This window comes from Denticeps clupeoides, chromosome 15, assembly GCF_900700375.1.
Source record: "Denticeps clupeoides chromosome 15, fDenClu1.1, whole genome shotgun sequence".
Taxonomy (NCBI): Eukaryota; Metazoa; Chordata; class Actinopteri; order Clupeiformes; family Denticipitidae; genus Denticeps; species Denticeps clupeoides.
The window spans coordinates 14419294-14440252 of NC_041721.1; the positions used below are offsets into that span (position 1 = coordinate 14419294).

The following is a 20959-nucleotide window of genomic DNA, read 5'->3' on the forward strand; positions in this document are numbered from 1 at the left end:
AAGATGGGATTTTATGGATATGATATGGCAGACTAGATACCATCTTATCTCTTATCTAAATAATGCATTTAGTTTGGGTGGCACTACTGAGGGTGAAGTGGGGAAATCTGTGTGTGTGTGTGGGGGGGGGGGTGCAGTATCTTGTTCATGCATTCACATGCGGATCAGAATCAGATCACAAGGACCCCCACTCTCAACGCGTCATTATGACTGATGAGTCTTTCAGGCCACTAAACGCGCCATTCACCATTCCCCCTTGCAAGGACACACTAACCTAGCACCCACAGCCATTTTACCAACAAAGAATGCACAAACCTCTCAGAATCTACCGACACGGTCATTTCTCTTCTTAAGCCGCTCATGAAGCGTTGAGGAGCCCATCACAACAAACATTGCTTTGACTCAGGTCCACTGAGGTGCCTTGTCCCTGGTACAAACAGCTCATTGGTTTTGCAGCCGAAGGCCAAGAACACAAGTAAAATAAACTGACGCTTTGCCTCACAGCTACCCGAAACTTCTGCAGCACTGAGAGCAGCCATGCTTATCTGCAGAAGTCACATTTTCAATATCAAATTTTAATAAAAATGTCAGCGTGTCTCGGGGAAGTGGTACAAGTTGCATCATAAACAAAGTCTGGTGAAGTCTTGTGACATTAGGAAGAGGCAGGAGGTGCCAGTGCATGACAAGCCATTATTACTTTTCAAGAAAATAAAAATAAATAAAAACTACTCAAATCATGACCAGAAACATTAGACAGACAGAGTGAAGGACACATGAGGCAGGTTCACCCTGCCAGCCCAACACAGAACACACACACACACACATTCATGGGGGCAATTTATAGTTGCCAATTAACCTAGTGGGAGGAAAACCTGAGAACCAGGCGGTAACCCAGACCAACATGATGTGGAAAGCAAGCAAACCCCACACACATAAAGCTAGGACCTGGAATTCATCCCATGACCCTGGAAGTGTGGTGTCACATAGCTACCCACTGTGTCACTGCACCTACCCATTGCATAAATACAGTACCAGTCACACCTACTCTAATCCAACAGAAGAAACATATTAAGTAATTGTCATATCACGAGAAAGTGAAGTATGTTTGATGAATCTGTTTTTTCAGAGTCACCTCTTCTTACCTTTATGGCTGCTTCGTTCACTATTGTCATCATCAATCATGCAGCTGCATGATATGTTTATTAACATGAGTGAAAGTTAAGAAAGTGTTCAGCATAAACCTTCAGGACTGTTGGAAACCAACCCCATTGTCTAACATTGTCTAGCCAAGAGTGAGAAATGAGGAGAGTGTCATGGCTGCATCCCATAAATGAGTAGCTGTGTCCAAACTTTTGACTAGTAGTCTACATTCAAATATATCAAATAAAAAATTAAAAAATCAAGATATCGATCCATCTGATAAGGATTTCAAAAATGTTTTTTGTGATGTTCTCTTATCGTGTCTCAGCACTTTCTTTATGTTACATCATGTCTTTTTTTCCACAGTCATCAGTCTTCATTTGTTCTAAATGCCTGTATGTCCGCTGTATTGTGACCCTGTTGGATGATAATGTAAATAACTGCAATGCACCAAAAGAGTTCAATGTTACTGGTTCTTGGCCAAATACGCCTGATCCTTCTTTGCCTTTTCACAAGCAAAGTAAAAAAAAAAACAGGTAGAGTGCTTTTTCCCCCTCTTTCATCTCTTCCGTGCCAGCATGGATGCAGCCATGACACCCAGCTGTGACAGAACACCAGCTGTGCCGGTCTGAGCTTTAGGACAGTGATTGGCTGTTCCTTGAGCAGGAAGAGATAGTTGGTGTCAACTCCTGTAGTGACTCCCGCTATTGATAAGAAGCTTATGGGGTCTGCGTGCCTGAAGTACGGGGCACTCCTCTCACACACTAAGCTCCCTTATGTGCTGCAGAGAGAAATGGATGGCCGACTTCCCTTATGATGGAAAGTTAATCTGTTCCTCACTTAAATGAGTCAGCTGTGCTGGTGGTGGCCTTTAATAGGCAGACCTTCCACTTTTCATGTGGAAAAAAAAAAACATGGCCCATTTGTCATTTTCTGTGGTAGATAAAAGCAAGAGAAGCAAATACAGGGGGATGAGACGGAAAAAAATGAACATACCTCCAGCCACTGCTGTCTTCTTATCCACCGTCACAGTCACAGCTGTGGCAGCGACCACCAACTTCCCATCTGTCCAAGAAAACCAGGAATCAGCCATCCTCTTTAGCCCTTACTTCCCTGGGCCAAGCATTTTAGTATCATTAATAATCCAAGCATTTTTAATGGGGGAAACAAACATGCCTTTTTATTTGCAGCCATACGCTTGTGTTTTCATGGCAGGCACAACTTGCCGTGTGTGTAATTTCAACTCAAACCAGGGGAGTTGCAAATACTGCGGTGTCTGTACACTGCAGATAGAAATCCAAGGTTGATGGCATTACTGCTGCATTGCCTTGCGCACACTGAGGCAAGGTGTTGCTTTGGCCTGAACTTTTAAGTAAATCATGCCCCCCTTAGGTTGCAATGTGGCTTTGCATGCAAACTAGTGTATTTGCCACAAGCTAATGACCTGACAACTACTAATTAAATGTAATGTTCAGAAATGCCACATTTCCATATGCCTGGCTTTGCAACTCAATAACACAGAAAAAAATATATATATTTGCAACTTTATTACCAAAACGCCTGGCCAATATTCAGTCAATTTCTCTGCTCTTTATCTGAGACTGCTGTCCAATTCCAGAGTCTGATAAATGATTCAAGTCATCCAGAATTACCTGCCAGCCTATAGAGTGCAATACTCTGATTCTGCACAGTGACAGAAAATGGGGTTCAGCAAATTTTCCCCTTTTCCCTGCTCACAGACACTATACTTTATATCGATGTTATCCTGTATCTTTAAAGCTTAGTTAATAGAGACCAACAGAAAGATCAACGAGCGACAACAGACATCAGCACAATGGGTTCCCAAATCTGGCACATAAAAAAGTGGCAATGAAATGCAAATTCACGATGCTTTGCATGCATTGCAGTAGTGCAGTTTATAGGTAATGTATAAATGTATAAATGAAAACAGACACAAAAGGTTAAGACCCATGCAATCATTGTGTGGAGCATGCCATAAAGCCAGGAGGTCTATTTAAATACCATCCTCATACTGCTGTTCAGGGTCCTCAGGCCTGAGGCAGGGCTTATAGTAGCATTCGTACTCCCTGAAAACATCTGAAGAAAGCATGTCCCTTTCAATGGCCATTTAAACTCAGTGATCAATAGCAATGAAGCACACACACATACATACAGATACACACAGACATTTCTATCTTCATTTAATTCCAACATTTGTCAAGAACAAATCTCACATTTTAAAGATATTCATTATACTTATTGCATTCAGCCTCGTTTTGCCATGTGTACACACTTAACACATTTGGCTGCATTCAGGTGGATATTCTGTGTTATGAATGGAGCCTTGTGCTCTGCCAGTGGCCGGGGTTGCCATGGTGACACAAAATGTGCAGTTACACGGCCATGTTGGGAAAGATACCTCGAGTGTCCTCCCGTGGGATGTAGTAGAGGAACTTTCCAGCAGGGTTCTCTGCAGCCCGACGGTACCACACAGGGAAATGGTCCAGGGTAAAGATGTTCTCTTTGTCCAGCGGTGACAGAAATTTCCTTTTGTGAAAGCAAAAGGTTACAACAGTGCTAATATTGGCAGTCATGTTGTTTTATTTACATTTGTTACATTATATGTACAGTATTTAGCATATGGCCCTTATCCAGAGTAGTTATGTAATCAGTAATAATGCCATTAAAACCAGTGTTCGTTTATTGTCTGTTCTCAGCTACGATCGAAACATGGCATGTCAACATGGCAGTCCCTACCTACCAACATAGGTTTAAAATGACACACAATTTCATAGTTAAAGATGACAATAATCCAAGATAACTCTTTATATAATACTTATACTACCACAATGGCCTGAGTATTTCTCCCTAGGGTAGCTTCTCTGTACATACACTGGTACTTTGCAAAGCTTCCACATGACTGACTGCCATGCAGCCTAAAGTGAAGCGATCAATTTCAGCAGTCATGCACATTATCAAAAAGGCCATTTTCACCTCTCTGGTCACAGAAATAGCTGTGACAGTGTGTAAGGAGAGGCTGCTAAAGGTGTACAACTGTCAGCAGAATTACATCTGATGTGAGCATGTGACACAGAACACTTTTTGATGTCCTCTGGCAATCATCCGTATTCTTAGGCATGACTATTTAAGAAGCTTAATGTGACACAATTATCACATTAATAAAAGTGGCACGTCTATTCGTAAACATGCAATTTTAAACCCTCAATATACATGTGAAACTGGCTAAAACTGCTGTGCAGCGTTTCCATGAATGAACAGCGAAGTGCACTCTCACAGGCTCCTCAGCTGACCCATTCATTCCCAGTTACCTTCTGATGTCGTTTTCCTGTAGAGAGCCTTTTAACAGGCAAACAAAAAAGAGCTTTCAAGTCCAAAAAAGAACCCGAGCCGAGGGTAGCCTGGTAATAAGCGCATTGAGGTTTTTTTTTTTTTTTTAAATGGCATTATTTATTTATGCTAGTGTAGGCCAATTTGTTTTCATCCAGTCTTTGGCTCGGGTCCTCAAAATCTAACAAAACATGCCCAAGCCAGTCTTGTGCCTCTTAAGGACAATTAAGCACGACGGCCCAGAATGGGAAGGGAATAATAAGGTAATGGGATGAGCAGTAATCTGATGAGCGAATGACGGGATGGATTTTTTCACAGGGCTGGCCTGTGGGCTTCACAGCAGAGAGAGGACGCTGTATTTACTTTCTCAGCAGTGCGGTTGCAGTCCTCACACTAGACCATGAATAATTGCCACTCAGTGGGCGTTCTCTGCTCAGTGTGTAGACAGAGATATGGACAGGCAGGACTCACTTTGCCACTCGTTTTTCGTTCTCCGCGAATCGGATGACCCGCATCAACCCAGAGCGAGTGCCAAGGAAAGCTGTTTCAATCCCTTCATCTAAACTGTCCAAAAAAAAGAAACAAGTTGAAAAGGATGCACAGCCAAAAGATACACTGACAACACAATTGCGCTATAACATAAATGAAAACAGCCTGACAAAAAACAATTACCCTGAGGTGTTAAGCATGATGGCTGTCCAGTAGGCCTCCATTGGGGCAGTCACTACAGCGTCAAACATGGTCTGCTGCAAAAGCTCCTCGTCGCCTAGAAAAACATCCAATCACAAAATGAGCCAATTAAAGTGAAAGTTGTCTAAGAGAGACCAGGAGACCACCAAATCACATGTTCAAATCCCACTTACTACCACTGTGTCCCTGAGCAAGACACTAAACCCTGAGTGTCTCCAGGGGGGGACTGTCCCTGTAACTACTGACTGCAAGTAGCCCTGGATAGGGGTGTCTGATAAATGCTCTAAATGTAAATGTCGGGATGGTACCTTGCTCAAGGGGACCTCTGTGGCACCTTTGACGGATTTGAACCCGCAGCACTTCACTTACAAGTCTGCTCCATTACCTGCTAGGCCCTGTTTCACAAACCTTCATGTAAAATGGCCAGAAACAGGTGGCTTGGATCTATAACACCCATAAGAGGTAAATATACTTCAGGCCATTTGGTGTGTATTACACTGTACTGCACGTGTTGCCTAAAGTACTATGATGGATCAGCAGCAGCTACCAAACCTTTTCAAAAAGGAATAAAAAGGCAGCAGAGTTGCAAAAAAAACTGCGCAAACTCACACTCCAGCTCTGGCTCCTTCCCTGTAAGGTAGCGGATGACCGCCTGTAGCTGACTGTACTTTCGGTGATGGGGATCGATGTCTGTCTCGCAGTATGTCCTGAAAGAAGTCAGATCATAGGACCACACCCACCCCTCATAGGGCTGACACGTCCCTGCATGAATATTCAGTTCTTACCATTCGTTGGCTATGGTGACATCTGAGGTAGTCAGGTCGTGGAGGCCTGTTGTAAATGAAGCCAAAGACAGACATTCAAATTAGGCACCAGAAACCATTTGGGAGTAAAAAGTCTCACTTTCGACATTCTACAACTGATAAATATTAATTTTTAAATCTGTTCTGCATGCCTTTATTAAAGATTTGTTCACAAATTAAGTTAGATATTAATGAGGCTTGTAATAAAAGTGTAAAACTTAGATCACTTCTACAGTCACTGTGCACATCCAAAGAAATGTCTCCATTTAATCTGACTAAGTAATGTAACCTTCATCCATTAAAATCGTATTAAATATACATAAGCATACGACGACAGTAAACAAGGAAAGACTATGGAGCTGCTGACACAGCACAGACAAAAAACCTACCCTCCTCCACGGAGATGTTCCCTATAAAGATGTACTCCCCATGGCCCCGCGTAAGCACTATACCCAGACTGCAATGCACAACAGCAGGCACAGTAATTAACAAGACGGCTCACCCATCTGGAAATATTTCAGCAACGACTCTGGAGCGGTGCCAAAGCCGTCGAAACTTCCAAAGACTCCTGACATCGACTAATCAAATCATTCGTTTTACATTTATACTTTCAAATGCAACGAACGAAACACTTGAAGCATCTCCGCACATTTTACCCACTACAAATTTTAGATGCAGTCTCATTACCTGAAGGGAGTCTCATTAATCGTGGTGTAGAAGTAGTCATTTTTCAGGAACAAAACCCGCTTCTGTAGCCGAGAGAGGCAGACATCAGTGTAATTAATTTCATGTGGGCTGCCAGGAGTGAAATCACAGTCACCACTGGCATGCGAGTTGAAATATAGTTCAAGCATCAGTGGGATGGTGCAGAGCGACGCGCCACTCACCCCCTTCTCCACCGTGGCCCTCACGTCTAGTGACAGTTCGCCGGTTTCACCTTTTACCATGGCGGTTCGCAGCTAAAACACACACGTGCACACAAACACACACACATACAACTATGATGGCTGTAAATCAGACTTTGTGTGGTTTACATGTGCCACGGTGGCCTAGTGGCTAAGGAAGTGGGCCAAGGTTGTGGGTTCAAATTCCAAAATGTCAAAGTGCCACTGAGACCTTCTTGAGCGAGGTATCGTCACCGCAGCAAATTTACGGGTTACGGTTTATACCTGTATAGCCTTTTAAAGTGTAACTATGAAATATGTTTCAGCAACACTTACATTCTCCTCCACGTCCTCCCACTCCACCTCAGACAAGTCCACACTATTGTAGTTAGGCTTGGGCTTCAGCTTCTTACCTTCCTTATACTAAAAAAAAAGACATTGCAGCGTGACTCAAGGTCATATGGCGAGCAAAGAAAATGCCACAAGTGCCAAAACCACTCCAAAACATTGTCTTTTAATAAAATAACGCAGACACACAACATTCACGCACAAACTACGTAAAGTTGATATTACACCCAACACAGCAAGGATCCATTTATACTAATACTAACAGATGAACACAATCCCGAGAAACACTTGGCCAGGTGTCGGCAACCTTTATCACTCAAACAGCCATTTGGACCCGGTTTCCACAAAAGACAATGTCCCGGGAGCCGAAAATTCTTTTTAACATGTAAAACGAAGATAACACTGCATATATTATTTTTACCTTTATTCTATGTATATATAAAACAAAAAAAAACAGGCTAGTGTTTTGCTTGCAACGACATATTTTGAGGGACAAAATTAGATCCTAATAACCTTCAAATTTAGAACGAATAAAAAATGCATTTTTTAAGGATGACATGAAAGAGCCACGGGACAGACAGAGCAAACACAAAACTGTGGTCAGGAAGACGTGGGACCGGAGCACCAGAACATGTCTGGAACATGGCAGAAACCATAGGTATACATGCTGTGCTGTTAAACAGGGACCCACCAGTGGTCGGAGGTCTGGGTGGGAGAGGATGTAGCCATTGTTGGTGTTGAGGAAGGCATAGCCATGAACACCCAGCTACAAAAGAAGATCAGAAATCATTATACTCTAGTAATTAGACAATTAGTGGTGTTTTAGTGGAGTTTCAGAACCTTTGAGTTCCACGTGCACCAGTAAACCTAAATAAATGTTCAAATTGGACACCTTGTAACGGGGGGCAAGCCTCATGAGCTCTCTGAGAGGAACGTCAGTGCCCACTACACCCAGAAGAATTCCATGAGAAAGCTGTAAAGACAGAGCAAGATATAATGACACACTTATAATCAGATTTGTTTTGGGTTAAAAATATGCTGCAGAACAGTCTTGCATCATTTGGTTTGTCCAAATACATTCAGTTGTGATAACCTATAACATATTGAGTGTAACTAGTTATGGCAGCGTTTAATTTGAAAATAAATCCCTCCATCACGCCAAACCACTTTCCATTTTGCATTGTTTCTTCTGTCTTAGAAGTAACTCACCGTCTCCTCTTTTTTGCTGAACACCGGCATGGCCACTGAAGTCATCATCAGCAAACTCTGGGCTTGAGTGTTGAAGAGCTGATGAATGGAAGCGTCAGCATTAGCATCTGAGCAATTAACACGAGGGGGAAGGCAACTGTAAATAACTTCGCTGCTCTACCAACCATGCAGGAGCTAAAAATAAAGCCTCTAGTGCAGCACGCAACGACTGACAATGCGTTGTTTAAATATGAATCAACACGCACATTAATAAACACACAGGCTGCACCTTCAGTGCCAACTTTCATGCAAACACTATTTTGCTTCAGTACAGTGGTGAGCTGGACAGCTACATTCTGAAGCTTTACCTCGACTGCATTGGGTAGCTGATGTAACAGGGGGGATAAAAACCAGACAAACATAAGATGAGACAAACAAGACCAACCGCACACACAGATGGGTCGAATGAGACACAGCAAATAGTCACCAACAATGAACACATGAAAAGATGTGATATTTTTAGAAATGAGACAAGACATGTCATCATTGGCACCCACCACAGTGTCCATGTATGCCTCCGTCCAGATGATGTCATGATCATGGTTGATGACCATGGGCCTACTCAAAACATGCAGGTACTCCATCACATTTTCCTGCACATCTGCTAGGGTGGAAATGTGTGTGTAGTAACCTGTATGGGAATGTGGGGAAATAATGAATCAGAATCAGAATAATGTTTATTGGCTTAGTATGGTGTCTCTCAAGCAACACTATACAATATGTAACATAAAAAGAATACAAAGTAATACAGAACAATATACAATCTAGATCTTATTTACAGTCGTACATGGCGCAGGAAGTAAGAGAACATATGTGTTACAGTTCAACTGTTTATGAGGGTAATGGTGTGAGGCAAGAAACTGGTACTAGTGTGCAGACTATGCCAGTGGGGAGGAGTTAAAAAAGATTATGTCAGAGGTGTTGGAGATCTGAGACAATGCTTCCTGCCCATTTCCTGGGGAGAAAAATCTACTTTTTCATTGTTTTTCATTACATGCATTAAATGCATTAAAATATAGCAATGCTAACGCTTATTATCATAAAACCTGTTTGATGCTCAGTCGCATCCAGATTGTAGCAATTTTAGGAACCAAAAGAGGGCAGCACATACACACTGTGAAATATTCTGCCTAGGCAAAAATAACATCAGACGTTATGTACACTCAATCGCTTCCCCAAGACTGATGACCTATATCCAAGGCAATGACCTATAAGTACATCTCCTGGTCTTAAAGGATAAACCAGTTAAAGTAAACCACGTAAGTGCATTTTCCAAGCAACCTTTTGTGCCCTTGGCTTCAGCCCATCACTCCTCTTTACACATCATTACATCATTTACTCTGTTTTGCTTTGCAAACAGTGCAACATAATGAAGCAAGAGATTTTTTACTACCCTGATCAAAGACTAATCATGTAAGAGGAACCATTTTGTCATTTTCGTACCCATTAGAATCGAATAACTATTTTGGATCATAAATCGATCATTAATTGGACTCACTTATGGTTTCACTTATGTGGCCATTGTGTGTAAAATGGCAAAAATGAACAAAACTGCTGCTATATTTTCCAGGAACAAAGGAAAGAGGATATTGATATGTTTTAGAGTTATGACCCACCTTTATTGTTGCAAGCAATCCATTTGACATTTTCAGCAAAGGTCAACTCTCGACCAATAAGGTAAGTGAACACACGGACCTTAAAAACATTTAAAAAGATTTCATTTCAATAAACAACTGGAGTTATGGACATAACGAATTATGCATGAAGTAGGACAGCTACCCTGCGTTCTGGCCAGTTAAATTCCTCAAACACTTCCTGGAAGTCCTCCATTGCTCCGTCTGTTATAAGCATGATGGCCTGATTGCACAGACTGCCCTGGCCCATAGCTGCTGCCTAAGGATCAGAAACACGCACATATACAGGCAAAGATCACATGGTTCTTGAAGACACACACACATTGCTGCAAGACACTTAACCTATTGGATGAGGCTATACATCTGCTAAAATGCTAAATCTGCTAAACCACATTAATGTAAATGGTATAAATACGCCGACTCTGACACACACCTCATTCAAGACACGGAAGGACTCTTTCATGGCCTTCTTGACCTTCCCCTCTCCTTTGACCTGTAGTTGCTCCACAAGCAGTTTAAAGTGCTGCAGGTATCCATGACAAAAGAGACAGAGAGAGAGAGAGAGAGAGAGAGACAGTGAGAACAAAATATATCATACAGCCATGTACTGTGAGCATTTAGTGACAGATTGTGGTATTTGCATTACTATTGTAATTGTATGTTAAATACACACACATGTTACTGTGTAAAAGAAAATATATTCCCTAACAACAAACAAATATATTCCCTAACAAGCAAAACTTCATATCCATGTGTTTGGACAGTGAGACTAAACCGAACAGAGAAGGTCATGCAAACTCATAGAGCTCATTGAGCTCAAGCTGAAACATTCTTGCCGAACAAATCATAATACTTGGACACTATGTTGTGGGTTCAAGAGATGAAACTGACTCGACACAAAATAAAAAAAAAGTGGTGGCCTAGTGGTTGAGGAAGCGGCCCCGTAATCAGAAGGTTGCCGGTTCGAATCCCGATCCGCCAAGGTGCCACTGAGGTGCCACTGAGCAAAACACCGTCCCCACACACTGCTCCCCGGGCGTCATGGCTGCCCACTGCTCACTCAGGGTGATGGGATAAATGCAGAGGACAAATTTCACTGTGTGCACCGTGTTCTGTGCTGCTGTGTATCACATGTGACAATCACTTCACTTTAAATAGTCGCTAGATGGGGTCTAGCAGTGGAGACAGGTCTCACATTTCACTGGAAATGTAGGTTTATGTAAACATACTTTCATTTAGGATTAATATTCTATCATATATAATCAGCTAACTAAAATCCCCTTAAAACAAAGGTTTACAATTTAGCAATTTGACAAATGTATTCATTTAATGGGCAGCATAACAGTAACAGGAAGGTGAGGCATCCACTAAATCTTAACAAACAAGGAAATGCCAAACCACAAAAGATTGGTCTGTTAAAAACATATGAAAGGTTGAAACCTTGTAAATTCCAGCTAAAAATTTCACAGATCTTGCTTCATTGTTTGCCTTAAACAATCAAAGAAACTGATCCACCTTCATAATTCAGCATATACATATTATTGAAATATTATGGAATAAATATAATGAAGGCAGAATTGGTCTTCCACCAGTGCCTTGGAGAATTAAAGCAAACAGTACACAACTAATGCAGGGTTATTAGCATGTTCTTCATTATACGATACTTTACCAAATCTACATTGCAGCAATAAGATGGCTGCAGTTCTTGAAAATCCGGAACACAAATCCAAACCTGTGCTGTAATATCCCTAGAAACAGTTCGTGTGGAAGCCTGACTCCATATGCTCATCGGCACCAGGTCAACGATGAAAGTAGGCCAGGAGTCTTAAGCTGTCCTAACAGAAGATTTAGCGTACCAGCCGGTGTGCAAGTGAGCTGGGGGAGGTGAAGTGCAGTAAAAGTCACTGAGATTTTAACCTTGTAAGGTCTATTGGCTTTTGCCTGGGCATTGTCTGGGCATTGCTTCCTCTCATTGGGATTTATCAATACATCAATTGATTCCTCAGCCAGGTGTCTAGCCAGCTAAGCGTTGCATACCTCTCGGTTGTCCAAGTCGGCCTGCACGAGCGTGCCCTTGAAGCAGGGCTCCACGTAACTCACATAGTCGCTGTACTGTGGGGAGACGGGAACAGCCAGCCACGTCAGTGCAGGTAAACAAATCCCCAAGATTAAATAGGATAAATGTATTCTGCGCATCTTTGGCTAAGAAGCCAAACCCAAATTCATGAATATAAAAGTACGGTAGGCACAGCAATTACGACTCACAGCAATTACGTTGACAAAGTCATTCTCTCCCAGAGTCTCCAGTATGGTGTTGATTGTGTGTTTGGCAATGGTGAGTCTCAGACCTTTCATGCTTCCACTGATGTCCACAACAATGATGATGTCCTTTGGTGAAGTTGCAGCTTGGATATACCTATAGTGAAAAATTGTCACAAATAATATTATCATGACAAGAAAAGAAAAAGGTCTGCAACATTTTGATAGATGGGATGCAAATTAAATGTGCATTACTGCATTATGCATTTTCCTAATGCATAAACAATGGATATCAAGCAAAGAAGGATTCTGGGAACAGGGCTGATTTGTTACACTGATGCTGTGAGAAGAGACAAGAACTTCTCTGAAAGTGCTGTGCTTTTCCATTAAGGGGTCAGGAACAGGTGTTTTTCTTTCTAAAGCCCTCCACCCTGTTCAGTCATTAAACGTCAACAGATTTGCCGTTTTAGCTTTAATAGCATTAGGACACACAGAAGGTGTCTAAGGGAGCCCTGATGAAGTCACTCTGGCTAATATGTCACGGAAAGAACAGATTAAAATCTTTCCCTGATCCCACAGCCAGGTCCTCTCTGGCGGCACATCCAATTTCCTAATCTGAACGTGAATCCTCTAATCTGTTTCTCAGTACTGGTCATGGCATCCCTCGGCAGGGCACATTTTAAGTTTCTCCACTACTTTGCCCAACTCAGCTCATCAGTTAATTATTATAAAGCCTTATTACTGAGTTTTGTGCGTTTGGATATTTGTGACCTAATTTTGTAATATTTTTCATGTGTTAAAGCACAAGATTGTGTATGAGATATGTTTGTCTTATGAAGAAGCAGTTTAGCAACTATCTTACACAACACCCAATTTAAATATTACTATTTACTTGTGTTATCATTAGTACAAGTATTTTTTGTTAGTTCAATCTCTAAAGTCCAATAACACATGCAATATTTTGCACATTTTGTAAGTTGGTACACATTTACAACATTCATCCAGAGTGACTTACAATCAGTAGTTACAGGGACACTCAGGGTTCAGTGTCTCAGGGACACAATGGTAGTAAGTGGGATTTGAACCTGAGTCTTCTGGTTCATAGTCGAGTGTGTTACCCACTAGGCTACTACCACCTAACACTACTATGGTTACGAATGCAGCAGTGGCTGCTAAGTAATATTAGACTGGAAAGTCCGAAAAAAGGCATTAACACAGAACTCACCAGTTTCGATTGCGGGCATCAAACGCAACAACACCATTCTCATCGGGTGTCCACTGAATGCCTACAAGAGATAACTAAAGTATTGATAACTGTAGTACCAACAAGTACAAAGTATCAAGAATAACAATAATATAGCATTGCTATATTAGAACAATCATGTTTTCAAAGAGAATCTACCTGAGGTGAAGTGCAGAACATTTCCTGGCATGATCTATGTTTTGAAAAATGATGCTTATTGTGTGTGTGTGTTTTGGCCTGTGCCTCTCTGTATGCCTGGCTGTACGTGGATGCACGGATCTTCTGAGCTCGTGATTGAGCCAAGCATGCCACGCTGCCACTCTCTCCACAGCTGGGTGATAGATGCTCCCCCAGGGCTGACAGTGGAAGCTGAGTTGCATGGCGCTAATGGCTCCCGTCAATCAGACTACCGGCGGCCTGCTGTCAGCAGCCGTGTCTGCAATACCCTGCAACTGTAACGTGCTGCGTGGCTCTGCCAAACGGAATTGCTCTCCACGGGTCTGCTGATGTGTCGGGATTTAGACAGTGGGATGGGATAGAGGGATGGGAGGTACCTGGATAGAGTCTGAAGAAGCCCGTGGCGCTTCCAAAGTACTGCCAGGTCAGAGTGGGGTCTTTCTCAAAGTTGTCAACAAAAATGTCATTTAGTGCTTCTGACATGTATACCCCATTTAATATTTCACTGTCTGCAAGGAAATTGGGAAAGTGCATTTTAACACATTTTGAACACACTCCATTGAATTGAACTAGCGGTCGGGTTATTCAGTGCTCTGAATACTGAGTGTAGCTGAGGAAAAACCCTCCACGCTTGAGGAATGGTTGTCTTAAGCACCCATTCGAGAGCAGGATCCAGACAGTGTCTTACATCAAGTTAATTGGGTTCCTAATGATGCAAATGTGGCTTAGACAAGAACAACTAGATTACAAACCCTGAAGACTGGTTTTTACGACTGACTGCAGTCATTATAAACAACGGCACAGGTCCTGGTATCGCATTCCTTTAACCATTAAGGCACATTTAAGAACAGATGACATGAATACACTGATCCAAAATGTAAATATATGTCCCTGACAGCTACTGAACATGCTAACCACTATGGAGTATGAAGAACATCTCACCCTTGTTGTAGACGTTAGTGGGCACCTGGATCGAGCTCATCTGGGTGTTGACCGGGAGCTTGTTGAAATGCTCGTTCTTTTCCAGAGGAAATTCTTGTCCAAGCTCAACGTAGTTCCCATTGCTGTCCATGGTGTTGATCAGCAAGGCATTGTAGTAGTCAAACTACGGGGGACATGGCCCAGAGTTCATTTCATGATGTGAGTCGGGGGAAATGGAATCAAGGAACACATTTTTTCTGTTACCTCTAATGTAGAATTAAACTCATGGTACAGGTCTGCATCTTCTGCAGATTCTGCCAGCCTCTTCAAGAAACGACAACTTGTTTCAGAAACAGTGACATAAATGCAAGCAGTGATTCACACAACCACCTATGAGCTTCTGAAATGTAGATGGTTCATAGAAAAATTTATTTTTTGGCATTTTATGGACCCATCGCATCTTCAAATCATTATGTAGTCAGGCTGTATCACTGGTTTTATACATTCTAGTAGCATTAAGAAAAGGAATGTAGAAAGAAATGAAGAAACTGTATTTCTGATAAAGGCACATTAGCTAATGAATATGATAAAAAAATTGCACTTCCAACCTTTACAGACATCATTTTTCTGCCCAACATTTTCTCCATCTCCTCTGCAAAGTCTTTGACCAGGTCTGAGCCATCCACTTCCACCATCTTCACCAGGGGCTCCACATCTTTGTATTTCTGAAGGGATGAGGGGAAAACACATTCATACACGGAATCCTATTTCTGCAGAACCTGTGGCATTTTCAATCACGTATTCCAGGATTGGGTAGCATCACTTTTGGGGGCGACTTCAGAGGATTCAGTTTTTATTCTGAGGCAGGAACAGGAAATTATACATTACATATGTAGAAGCATATAGCGTGGATAAAAATGTGTTTTTTATTTGTGTTAACTTAATTTTTTTTGTATAGTGATGACGTAACACAAGTGATGATGTATCAGTTGTAAATTTTCCAATATCCTTAATTCTTCTCTTTGAACAGTTCATTCTGAATGTTGTTTTTCTGTTGCTTTTCTACTCAATGCAGATATATAATAGTATTAGACCAAACTACTCCATTTTAAGCATGCATGGCCAAAGTTTTCAATGATTAATAGCTATTAAAGTCTGTTATGGAAAGCACAGGGGTTTTGCAATGGTTGCGACTGTTAAATCACCCTGAATGAGAGCATTTACCTCGTGGTCAAGGCAACATTACCATTGAACAATATAGATGACAGAATCAAACAAGTTAAACATGCCTCAAAACATGGCTGATAGCTGTCATTATCATGACTAGCTTTTAGTACATGTCCATTTCCTATATGTACTCTTTAAAACAAAGAGTAATGATGAGAAAGGTGGTGTGTGTCTTTGTGTGTGTGTGTGTGGTGGGGGGGGTCTAGATTACACATTAGACATCTGTCACCAAATGATGTATTTTTTTCCCCTCTGGGTAAAGGAAATGCACTGAAACAGCAGATAAAAGGAAATAAATATGTTGCAAGGTTACTCTAGGATAATCCACTTTCAAGCACAAAGGTTTAGGAGAGATTTATTCTTTTATTCGGACTGGGACTAGAAAGATGCAGAGCAAGCTTTAACCCAGTGAATCAAAGCTAACATTATTTACTTCCCTATCGTGAATGGTTCCAGTGTTCCATTCTTTTTTTAAAGCCTTTTAGTTTTCACATCAAACTTTGTTTGATGTGTAAAATCTGAAATTATCAGATCCACAAAAATTGCACCCTCACCAGAGAATAAAGTATTAAGACATAAAAGGCTGTCTGCTACATGATTTGGAATGTCAGATGGGTGACATTGCTTTCATAAAAACGCTTTTGATAATAAAATAAATGACAAAAACCAAAATAAATAACGTTATACAATCAGTAGTTACAGGGAGTCTCCCTGGAGACGCTCCAAGTTACGTGACTTTGTGTTTATCGAAGCCACCCACATACATGATGAAATGTATTAACAAGCTACATTTTCACAGCAATATATAATTATAAAAGCAAATAAACATAATACTACAAACGACCGTACTACATGATTATTATGTGTTATTAAACTTTCCTAATAAACCCCACAGTAGAAAAACTGGGATTAACAACACACTTGCTCAGCCATGCACACTGGTACACACCGGCAGAGATTGTTCTCATTAGGAACGGTTTGTCTGGTGTGATATTTTCGTTTCGCCGTCCTTATGAAGTGAAAGAGCAGATGGAGAACGAGGCTTGTAGGTTGACTGCGGGGTTCAATGTGGAAACTCAGGAATGTGCTAATTACAGAATGGAGAGACTGCCATCAGATTCACGAGGCCTGTCCAGTGGTTGAGAAGTTTAAGGAGTTATGCTCCTAAAAACCACTCAAGTTTAACTCCATGTTCATGGGTATTGACTGACTTGTTACATGAGGTGTTATATGCGTGAACCATGTGAACCGGCTAAAAAAATTAAATCTGTGTTTTTAAAGGAAAAAGCTATCTGGTTCAGTAGGTCACAGGGAAGGACAGACTGCTGTCTTGGTACAGCTAGGACTTATGTGTCATGTAGTCCCATCTTTTCCATGAGCATGTACAATCGGCGATGGTGAGGCTTTGCTTCGTCATAAGAATGTAAGTAAGTGTATTATATAGCGTTAAAACAGTGTACAATAGAACATATACACTTTATTACACTTTATTAGTTTTTAACAAAAATAAGTACAGTGAATAATGAATTTTCATTATGTACAATAATGTACATTACGTATATTTTGATAATGTACAATATTAAATTGGGTGGGGGAAGTATGCAGGATCCCTGGCATTAGAAACAGCAGGGAACTTTGAGGCACATGGACCCGTCAAGGGATGGTCTCTGTCGTACACATCACCAAATACAGAGTCTGTGCAATTATTTCCAGTTTCGCTAGGGCGTAGTAAATATATTCTAACCGTGACTTTGCTGTCTGAGACCCGTCATAAAACCGCTTCTCAGATTAGCATGCCGTTACTTTGTTAATACAGTGAACCTTATTATTCATTTGCACATCAGAAACATGAACAAATACGTATTAAAATATAGGCCAGGAGACAGGCTGCAAGTGTGTGAGGGTAAAGTGCATGACAGTTGGTAAAGAGAAACGGCGGTCTGGTAACTGCACATCACACATAATGACAAGGGGATAGAGTTGAGGTGTGAAGGACTTAATTCAAGATGTTAATAAACCCTCTGTGAGTTGGAGTGAGAACAGGGCAGGGATAAAACACAAGCACTTTATTGTGGATTACAGGTTGCTTAGGTTTGTCTGACCTTCTGCAGCAGGAGGGATCCAGAGTATCGTGTTGATAAGGCAAGAAGTTGCTTTCCAAAGGAGTTGGCCCAGTCCTGAACCCTACAAAAGAGATAGCTTCTGTTCAGTGAAGTTTTGTTCATGAACCACTTCTCGCTCAACTGTGGATGAATGGCACAATGATAGCTGTTTTTGGAGGGGCGTCGCAACTCATCAGCCTTAGAACCGAGATACCTGTAGCTCACACATGTTCATGTTCTGGAACCCAATGAGCTACTGTCCTTTAAAAAAATGCTTCGTTTCAATATCAAATTACACGTGGGTGACTTGACAACCGCCAGTCAAAAAAAGCTGCACAATGATCCTGGTGAAGAGAGAGGGAAGGAGTGATGCACTTGAAGGACAGTGTTGGATGGGCAGGTCACTGCTTTAAACGGGCAGATGGCAGTGCCAAGGGAGGTAAGTGTGAGGACAGCTTGTGTAGTCAGAGGGTGGAAGCACGCACAGGGAGTGTGTTTTTGTCCTGGCAGAGCGATAATAAAAGTAAAAGAGCATAGCCTTAAATAAAGAAAGTTTAAACATAAAAAAAGGGGGATTGAATAATAATGTGGGCATGGACATTCCACAATGAGTAGAATTATCTTCGATGCATCAGCTAAACATAAAGGTTTGTGGATATGGCCAAATATGCAGGCTGACACAATGCATGAAAATATCCCAAAGACACATATGCTGCATTTGGCAAGAGTAAAGGTGTGATGCTTTGGTCATGAGGTTAAGGGACCAAGTCAGGACAGAAGTCCCAAACCACGATGGAAGTCAGGGAATCCGGCACCTGCTGACTTATTCTGCCATAACATTACAGGTACTGACGGCGGGGAATGGCTGAGATCTGCTGGCAGTATTTTTAAGGTGAACATTTTTGAACCCTTTTCATACATTAACACTTTCTTGGCCACTGCAAATCACCAAAACAGCTTCTATCCTTCTTCTCCCAGATGTTTCAGCCTCCAGAGCTCCATTTTCATCCAAAACGAAAGACAATGGAGACATTGTCCAATTTTACGGTGCTGCCCCATGTGATTTGACCATTTTCAACTTTTTAGTTGATGGTATGGTTAATCACTGTGGAAATGATTCATGAAGAAGACCAGTCTGTGTGTGTGTGTGTGTGTGTGTGTGTGTGTGTGTGTGTGTGTGTGTGTGTGTGTGTGGTGTGTGTGTGTGTGAGCGTGTGTGTCCTGCACCTAGTTAAAGGACAAATGAAGTGGAAGCATGGTCACAGAATCAAGATTCAGAGAATGAAAATGACCTCAACGTGCGCGCTATCACCTTGTTGTGGTTGTAAATTGGTTTCATCCTAGTTGCTGCTTGGTTTTATTCACACAAGGAGTAACTGTACTCTTTACAGATGGGCGACATGCACATGGTCCAAAAAAATCTGACACAAAATACTGTGTATCTACAAACTCCCAAGGGTGGAGAAAGTTTTTTTTATGAACTTGTGTGCTGTTAGAAATTAAGTGTCAAATTTGCTAAATGTGTTAAAACCTTCCTCGGCATCAGGACCACGGCGTTAATGAGCAGCCCATAGCTATCGTCCCCACATGCGCCAGCAGTGATCAACATACTGCCCACTGTCCTCTGATCTGTGGTGTCCAAATGGAAAAAGTGCTTTTATTGTCATTTTCAAACTTTGGGTTTAGCAGAAGGGCCCGAGGGGAAATGAGTGGATCAAACTGGGTGAAAATAAATGAAGCAGCAGTGCACGTTGAGGTCGAAGGGCACACGGGCTCAAGCTGTACTCACGTTTCCACCGGAATCTTCATCTGTGCATTAGCAGTAAAGCAGAGCCAGCTGTAGCAGATAATCCACACGGCGAGGGCTGCGCTCATCCGCCGGACGCTTCCACACCACGCTTCGCCTCCAACCCTTGCCATCCCGCCTCCCAGCCCTCTCCCGTCCACCTTGAGCATCTGCAGGTCCTCCCTATTCTGAGTGCAAAGTGCAAAGAGAAAGAGAGAACCTCTGCGCCATGTGGGAGTTGTGCCACATGTGTCACAGCCGAGCGCCAAGAGGAAGCGACGGGATCTGACAACTCGTTCTGGACGGAAGCCTGTTCATGATTGCCAATCTCGGTGTCCACCCCTGTCCTGAGCGAGTTCCCGCACTCTAGACGTTTCCGCCGTGGATGTGACCGAGCAGCCACGTAGCCTTGTGTCCATCACCAGCCACTTGTCCACAGAAAGGATCCTTTCCTTCTTTATGTGTCTTCTTCAGCTAAACCCAATGGGGGAAAAAAAGTCCAGAAGTGCAAGAATCCTAAAGTGTGACTAGACCCCTACAGTTCACACAAGGAGATACTTCAGATTAAAAGCATCGTGATCAGGGGTTGCTCAGTAAGGCAAATATGAGTGAGAGAGAGAGAGAGAGAGAGAGAAAGAGAGAGAGGGGTGAGTAGCGAGTGCTCAGCTAGGATCTTGGGACACGGCCGGATGCAGTCATTGGACCTCTGCAGCGCAGCTCTGGTGTCCTCCCTCACCCAGTTTACGACATAATCCACTTGGATTAAAAACCTCCACCCACTCTGGGTTTACAGAGGTCGAGGAAGAGGAGGTGTGGGAAACGAGGAAGTTGGAGAAACACAGAGACTGAAGTCTCTGAAAAGTTTGAACGGTAGGAGTGTCAAGCATAATAACGAGAGGTGGTGGAACAGGGGGTAAAAAAATAAACCTTCAGATTAGATATATAGCTCATAATCATAATGGTATTGTATTAAACTACCAGGGTAATCCATCTGAAATATCCTAAATGTCCTACACTGTGTGTGTGTGTGTGTGTGTGTGTGTGTGTGTGTGTATGTATGTGTGTATATATATATATATATATATATATATATATATTGTTTTGCATAATAAATTAGTGTTTTTAAGCAGTACATTTTATTACAATAAA

The 20959-nt window shown here is 42.0% G+C and overlaps 1 protein-coding gene across 4 annotated transcripts in view; it reads right to left on the minus strand.

Annotated features, from left to right (window-relative positions):
* The window catches only part of cacna2d4a (calcium channel, voltage-dependent, alpha 2/delta subunit 4a), a 65886-nt gene extending 45200 nt beyond the window's left edge, over window positions 1-20686 (minus strand). Inside the window, exons 1-27 of one of the 4 annotated variants that reach the window (XR_003742548.1) lie at window positions 19814-20686; window positions 18025-18106; window positions 15304-15420; window positions 14960-15019; window positions 14717-14879; window positions 14152-14283; window positions 13580-13640; window positions 12361-12511; window positions 12133-12207; window positions 10529-10618; window positions 10241-10354; window positions 10078-10156; window positions 8959-9092; window positions 8770-8787; window positions 8423-8500; window positions 8106-8186; window positions 7905-7979; window positions 7202-7288; window positions 6869-6940; window positions 6669-6730; window positions 6371-6438; window positions 5964-6009; window positions 5788-5885; window positions 5161-5254; window positions 4960-5052; window positions 3560-3687; window positions 2137-2205 (exon numbers count right to left, since the gene is read on the minus strand). Coding sequence is in view for 2 of the 4 variants with exons in the window: in XM_028954732.1 (XP_028810565.1) it covers window positions 2137-2205; window positions 3560-3687; window positions 4960-5052; window positions 5161-5254; window positions 5788-5885; window positions 5964-6009; window positions 6371-6438; window positions 6669-6730; window positions 6869-6940; window positions 7202-7288; window positions 7905-7979; window positions 8106-8186; window positions 8423-8500; window positions 8770-8787; window positions 8959-9092; window positions 10078-10156; window positions 10241-10354; window positions 10529-10618; window positions 12133-12207; window positions 12361-12511; window positions 13580-13640; window positions 14152-14283; window positions 14717-14879; window positions 14960-15019; window positions 15304-15420; window positions 18025-18106; window positions 19814-19980 (2494 nt within the window). In the remaining 2 variants the exon portion in view is untranslated. The remainder of the gene's footprint in view (window positions 1-2136; window positions 2206-3559; window positions 3688-4959; window positions 5053-5160; window positions 5255-5787; window positions 5886-5963; window positions 6010-6370; window positions 6439-6668; window positions 6731-6868; window positions 6941-7201; window positions 7289-7904; window positions 7980-8105; window positions 8187-8422; window positions 8501-8769; window positions 8788-8958; window positions 9093-10077; window positions 10157-10240; window positions 10355-10528; window positions 10619-12132; window positions 12208-12360; window positions 12512-13579; window positions 13641-14151; window positions 14284-14716; window positions 14880-14959; window positions 15020-15303; window positions 15421-18024; window positions 18107-19813) is intronic. The other 3 variants (XR_003742547.1, XM_028954732.1, XM_028954733.1) reach the window with 3 other exon arrangements.
* Between the last annotated feature and the right edge of the window lie 273 nt (window positions 20687-20959).